This window comes from Nerophis lumbriciformis, linkage group LG36, assembly GCF_033978685.3.
Source record: "Nerophis lumbriciformis linkage group LG36, RoL_Nlum_v2.1, whole genome shotgun sequence".
Lineage (NCBI taxonomy): Eukaryota > Metazoa > Chordata > Actinopteri > Syngnathiformes > Syngnathidae > Nerophis > Nerophis lumbriciformis.
The window spans coordinates 12,120,001-12,127,500 of NC_084583.2; the positions used below are offsets into that span (position 1 = coordinate 12,120,001).

The 7,500-nt window shown below is 37.8% G+C and overlaps 1 protein-coding gene across 1 annotated transcript in view; it reads left to right on the forward strand.

Annotated features, from left to right (window-relative positions):
• Positions 1-3,024, forward strand: part of LOC133576844 (protocadherin-10) — a 21,366-nt gene extending 18,342 nt beyond the window's left edge. The window contains exon 4 of the mRNA XM_061930187.2: positions 1,982-3,024. Within this exon, the coding sequence (XP_061786171.1) occupies positions 1,982-2,322 (341 nt within the window). The 3' untranslated portion in view covers positions 2,323-3,024. The remainder of the gene's footprint in view (positions 1-1,981) is intronic.
• The last annotated feature ends 4,476 nt before the right edge of the window (positions 3,025-7,500 follow it).

Below are 7,500 nucleotides of genomic sequence, written 5' to 3' on the forward strand. Positions count from 1 at the left end.
GGATCACACTCCTCAGCCTTCCTGGTAAGGTCTATTCAGGTGTAATGGAGAGGAGGCTACGCCGGATAGTCGAATCTCGGATTCAGGAGGAACAGTGTGGTTTTCGTCCTGGTCGTGGAACAGCTCTATACTCTCGGCAGGGTCCTTGAGGGTGCATGGGAGTTTGCCCAACCAGTCTACATGTGTTTTGTGGACTTGGAGAAGGCATTCGACCGTGTACCTTGGGAAGTCCTGTGGGAAGTGCTCAGAGAGTATGGGGTATCGGACTGTCTGATTGTGGCAGTCCGCTCCCTGTATGATCAGTGCCAGAGCTTGGTCGGCATTGCCGGTAGTAAGTCGGACACGTTTCCAGTGAGGGTTGGACTCCGCCAAGGCTGCCCTTTGTCACCGATTCTGTTCATAACTTTTATGGACAGAATTTCTAGGCGCAGTCAAGGCGTTGAGGGGATCTGGTTAGGTGGCTGCAGGATTAGGTCTCTGCTTTTTGCAGATGATGTGGTCCTGATGGCTTCATCTGGCCAGGATCTTCAGCTCTCACTGGATCGGTTCGCAGCCGAGTGTGAAGCGACTGGGATGAGAATCAGCACCTCCAAGTCCGAGTCCATGGTTCTCGCCCGGAAAAGGGTGGAGTGCCATCTCCGGGTTGGGGAGGAGATGTTGCCCCAAGTGGAGGAGTTCAAGTACCTCGGAGTCTTGTTCACGAGTGAGGGAAGAGTGGATCGTGAGATCGACAGGCGGATCGGTGCGGCGTCTTCAGTAATGCGGACGCTGTATCGATCCGTTGTGGTGAAGAAGGAGCTGAGCCGGAAGGCAAAGCTCTCAATTTACCGGTCGATCTACGTTCCCATCCTCACCTATGGTCATGAGCTTTGGGTTATGACCGAAAGGACAAGATCACGGGTACAAGCGGCCGAAATGAGTTTCCTCCGCCGGGTGGCGGGGCTCTCCCTTAGAGATAGGGTGAGAAGCTCTGCCATCCAGGGGGAACTCAAAGTAAAGCCGCTGCTCCTCCACATCAAGAGGAGCCAGATGAGGTGGTTCGGGCATCTGGTCAGGATGCCACCCGAACGCCTCCCTAGGGAGGTGTTTAGGGCACGTCCGACCGGTAGGAGGCCGCGGGGAAGACCCAGTACACGTTGGGAAGACTATGTCTCCCGGCTGGCCTGGGAACGCCTCGGGGTCCCACAGGAAGAGCTGGACGAAGTGGCTGGGGAGAGGGAAGTCTGGGTTGCCCTACTTAGGCTGCTGCCCCCGTGACCCGACCTCAGATAAGTGGAAGAAGATGGATGGATGGAGATGGATGGACTTATCCAAGGTTCCGATTACTTCACATTAAATATTCCACTAAGAAAAATATTTTTGGTGGAAGATTTTGCAAATTTGGTAATTAAATAACCAAAAAAAAAATATTTTGTTGTTTTCTTACTGTACCGAAAATGAACCGAACCGTGACCTCTAAACCGAGGTACGTACCGAACCGAAATTTTTGTGTACCGTTACACCCCTAGCGTACGTTATCCTTCTTTGTGGAGACATTGTTGATTGTCATGTCATGTACGGATGTCCATAGTGGACGCCGTCTTTACTACACACGCTGTAAGTTTTTGCTGTCGTCCAGCATTCTGTTTTAGTTGACTTTGTAGCCAGTTCAGTTTTACTTTTGTTTTACATAGCCATCCCTATGCTTCAGTGCCTTTTCCTAGCGGGACTTGCCTTTTGTTAATTTTAATAAAACCGAGGTACGTACCAAACCGAAATTTCTGTGTACCGTTACACCCCTATACTGTACATATATTATGTAAATATTACGTATATATATGTTATATTTTATATCGCTATATTTAGTCTATATATACCTGCTTTGTCCTTTCCATCCTTACGCTTTCCATCATTGTAACTGAGCTACTGTGTGGAGCAATTTCCCTTGTGGATCATTAAAGTTTGTCCAAGTCTAAGTCTGATATAATCATCTCTCCCCCAGGGGAATACAAGATGTCTCCATCAACCACTAGCGTCCCCTCCCGGCCCTGGACTCCGCGGTGCACCCCGCCCCCCCAGCAGCAGCAGCAGCAGCCGTCCAACCCTGTCCACCCTCACCCTCACCCTCACCCTCACCCTCACCCGCACCCGCCGCCTGACTACCACCACAACGTCTACATCCCCGGGACGCCGTCGGGCTTCTGCACGCTGAGGCCCGCCGTGCAGCGCTGCAGCGACTTGGACGTACACAACTCCTTCTCCACCTTCGGCAAGAAGCGACGCCTCCAGATGTCCCCCCAGGGGGAGGCCGCCATGATCAATAACGACCTGTACAACGACTGACTAGGAGCGGACGATTTGAGCGATGGAAGAATCATTTGTTGCGTAAATTAATGAACAGTTGGGTCTATAAGTGGTTGAACAGGTGAGTTTCTGAAAATAAATGCTAAAAGCTACGTTTTTCACAGTTATAGTCGTCCTTCGCCACGTCCGGCTTCAAGTATTGCGCGTCACTGATTTATTGTGGATATTTTCATATTTTTAAAGCATATTCTACAATTTTTTTGGTGCTAAATTAAGCATTTTTAAGCATAAAAAGGCTAAATAAATTTAAAGTATCAATACTACAGTTTTATTGGCTACCAAACCAATCAGAGCGCGCGGCTCATTATGGTGGCCACTGATTAGCTCCGCCCTTAGGCAGCTTTACCACAGTGCATCCCAAAAAGTCTTCACAGCGGTTCTCTTTTTCCACATTTTGCGGTTTTATTCAGAAATTGAATAATTTCATTGGTGTTCTCCAAATTTTACAATGCGCCATAAAGACAATGTGAAAAGTAAAGTAGGAACCATTCATTCTAAATCAAATATTTTCATAGCTAGAGCATAAAAAAACATGTTTAAAATCTTCTAAATAAGTTTTTCAACAATAAGAGCGCTCTCTGATATTGATTGATTGAGTCAGAAATGGAATAATTTCATTGGTGTTCTCCAAATTTTACAGACAATGCGCCATAAAGACAATGTGAAAAGTAAAGTAGGAACCATTCATTCTAAATCAAGTATTTTCATAGCTAGAGCATAAAAAACATGTTTAAAATCTTCTAAATAAGTTTTTCAACAATAAGAGCGCTCTCTGATATTGATCGATTGATTGAGTCAGAAATGGAATAATTTCATTGGTGTTCTCCAAATTTTACAATGCGCCATAACGACAATGTGAAAAGTAAAGTAGGAACCATTCATTCTAAATCAAATATTTTCATAGCTAGAGCATAAAAAAAACATGTTTAAAATCTTCTAAATAAGTTTTTCAACAATAAGAGCGCTCTCTGATATTGATCGATTGATTGAGTCAGAAATTGAATAATTTCATTGGTGTTCTCCAAATTTTACAATGCGCCATAACGACAATGTGAAAAGTAAAGTAGGAACCATTCATTCTAAATCAAATATTTTCATAGCTAGAGCATAAAAAAAATATGTTTAAAATCTTCTAAATACGTTTTTTCAACATTAAGAGAGCTCTCTGATTTTGATTGATTGAGTCAGAAATGGAATAATTTCATTGGTGTTCTCCAAATTTTACAGACAATGCGCCATAAAGACAATGTGAAAAGTAAAGTAGGAACCATTCATTCTAAATCAAATATTTTTATATCTAAAGAATTAAAAAAATGTTTAAAATCTTCTAAATAAGTTTTTCAACATTTAGAGCGCTCTCTGATATTGATTGATTGATTGATTGAGTCAGAAATGGAATAATTTCATTGGTGTTCTCCAAATTTTACAGACAATGCGCCATAAAGACAATGTGAAAAGTAAAGTAGGAACCATTCATTCTAAATTAAAATATTTTCATGGCTAGAGCATTTTTTTTTTTTTTTTAAATCTTCTAAATAAGTTTTTCAACATTAAGAGCGCTCTCTGATATTGATCGATTGATTGCTTGAGTCAGAAATTGAATAATTTCATTGGTGTTCTCCAAATTTTACAGACAATGCGCCATAAAGACAATGTGAAAAGTAAAGTAGGAACCATTCATTCTAAATCAAAAATATTCATAGCTAGAGCATAAAAACAATGTTTAAAATCTTCTAAATAGGTTTTTCAACATTAAAAGAGCTCTCTGATATTGATCGATTGATTGATTGAGTCAGAAATGTAATAATGTCATTGGTGTTCTCCAAATTTTACAGACAATGCGCCATAAAGACAATGTGAAAAGTAAAGTTGGAACCATTCATTCTAAATCAAATATTTTCATAGCTAGAGCATAAAAACAATGTTAAAAATCTTCTAAATAAGTTTTTCAACATTAAGAGAGCTCTCTGATATTGATTGATTGAGTCAAAAATGTAATAATTTCATTGGTGTTCTCCAAATTTTACAGACAATGCGCCATAAAGACAATGTGAAAAGTAAAGTAGGAACCATTCATTCTAAATCAAATATTTTCATAGCGACAGCATAAAAACAATGTTTAAAATCTTCTAAATAAGTGTTTCAACATTAAGAGTGCTCTCTGATATTGATCGATTGATTGATTGAGTCATAAATTGAATCATTTCATTGGTGTTCTCAACATTTTACAGACAATGCGCCAAAAAGACAATGTGAAAGTAAAGTAGGAACCATTCATTCTAAATCAAAAATGTTCATAGATAAAGCATAAAAACAATGTTTAAAAATCTTCTAAATAAGTTTTTTCAACATTAAGAGCGCTCTCTGATATTGATCGATTGATTGATTGAGTCAGAAATTGAATAATGTCATTGGTGTTCTCCAAATTTTACAGACAATGCGCCATAAAGACAATGTGAAAAGTAAAGTAGGAACCATTCATTCTAAATCAAATATTTTCATAGCGACAGCAAAAAAACATGCTTAAAATCTTCTAAGTACATTTTTCAACATTAAGAGCACTCTCTGATATTGATCGATTGATTGATTGAGTCAGAAATTGAATAATTTCATTGGTGTTCTCCAAATTTTACAGACAATGCGCCATAAAGACAATGTGAAAAGTAAAGTAGGAACCATTCATTCTAAATCAAATATTTTCATAGCGACAGCATAAAAACAATGTTTAAAATCTTCTAAATAAGTGTTTCAATATTAAGAGCGCTCTCTGATATTGATCGATTGAGTCAAAAATGTAATAATTTCATTGGTGTTCTCCAAATTTTACAGACAATGCGCCATAAAAACAATGTGAAAAGTAAAGTAGGAACCATTCATTCTAAATCAAATATTTTCATAGCGACAGCATAAAAACAATGTTTAAAATCTTCTAAATAAGTGTTTCAACATTAAGAGTGCTCTCTGATATTGATCGATTGATTGATTGAGTCAGAAATTGAATCATTTCATTGGTGTTCTCAACATTTTACAGACAATGCGCCAAAAAGACAATGTGAAAGTAAAGTAGGAACCATTCATTCTAAATCAAAAATGTTCATAGATAAAGCATAAAAACAATGTTTAAAAATCTTCTAAATAAGTTTTTTCAACATTAAGAGCGCTCTCTGATATTGATCGATTGATTGATTGAGTCAGAAATTGAATAATGTCATTGGTGTTCTCCAAATTTTACAGACAATGCGCCATAAAGACAATGTGAAAAGTAAAGTAGGAACCATTCATTCTAAATCAAATATTTTCATAGCGACAGCATAAAAACAATGTTTAAAATCTTCTAAATAAGTTTTCAACATTAAGAGAGCTCTCTGATATTGATCGAATGATTGATTGAGTCAGAAATGGAATAATTTCATTGGTGTTCTCCAAATTTTACAGACAATGCGCCATAAAGACAATGTGAAAAGTAAAGTAGGAACCATTCATTGTAAATCAAATATTTTCATAGCGACAGCATAAAAACAATGTTTAAAATCTTCTAAATTAGTTTTTCAACATTAAGAGCGCTTTCTGATATTGATTGATTGAGTCAGAAATTGAATAATTTCATTGGTGTTCTCCAAATTTTACAGACAATGCGCCATAAAGACAATGTGAAAAGTAAAGTAGGAACCATTCATTCTAAATCAAATATTTTCATAGCGACAGCATAAAAACAATGTTTAAAATCTTCTAAATAAGTTTTCAACATTAAGAGAGCTCTCTGATATTGATCGAATGATTGATTGAGTCAGAAATGGAATAATTTCATTGGTGTTCTCCAAATTTTACAGACAATGCGCCATAAAGACAATGTGAAAAGTAAAGTAGGAACCATTCATTGTAAATCAAATATTTTCATAGCGACAGCATAAAAACAATGTTTAAAATCTTCTAAATTAGTTTTTCAACATTAAGAGCGCTTTCTGATATTGATTGATTGAGTCAGAAATTGAATAATTTCATTGGTGTTCTCCAAATTTTACAGACAATGCGCCATAAAGACAATGTGAAAAGTAAAGTAGGAACCATTCATTCTAAATCAAATATTTTCATAGCTAGAGCATTCAAAAAATGTTCAAAATCTTCTAAACAAGTTTTTCAACATAAAGAGAACTCTCTGACATTGATTGATTGACACTTGTATGAGTAGATTGCACAGTACAGTACATATTCCATACAATTGACTACTAAATGGTAACACCCCAATAAGTTTTTCAACTTGTTTAAGTCCACGTTAATCAATTCACGGTAGTGAATATGAAGTATCTACCTCTTTTAATCCAGTATACAGGGCATCCGGAAAGTATTCACAAGGCTTCACCTATTCCACATTTTGTTTTGTTACAGCCTTATCCCAAAATGGAATAAATACATTTTTGTTCTCAAAATTCTACAGACAATACCTCATAATGAAAATGTAAAAAAATATTTATATATATATATTTTTTAAGGTTTGCAAATGTATTCAAAATTAAAATAAAAACATGTACATACGTATTTCATACTTGCCAACCCTCCCGAATTTTCCGGGAGACTCCCGAATTTCAGTGCCTCTCCCGAAAATCTCCCGGGACAACCATTCTCCCGAATTTCTCCCGATTTCCAGCCGGACTTAAGGCACGCCCCCTCCAGGTCCGTGCGGACCTGAGTGAGGATTGCCTGTCGTCACGTCCGCTCTTTACTTCATACTTCAGAACCGACTCCCACACTTGCCGTCAGAGTGCGCAATACAACGTAAACCGTTGTCCCAGCTGGGTAATCCAATCACCTGCCAGCTGTGCTTCGAGGCCGGTCCATACACAGCCCATTCCTGCAGGAGGCGTGCTGACCACGCCTCCCTCCACAATGTGATTTTAATATTTTCTTAAATTTGCAAAATTAAAAAAAATTAAATTAAATCACATTGTCATTTTGGGGTATTGTCTGTAAAATTTTAAGGACAAAAAATTAATTTATTCAATTTTGGGATAAGGCTGTAACAAAACAAAATGGGGAAAAAGTGAAGGGCTGTGAATACTGGATTAAAAGAGGTAAATACTTCATATCAGAGAGATCTCATAATGTTGAAAAATGTATTTAGAAGGTTTTAAACAATATTTTATGATTGAGCTATGAAAA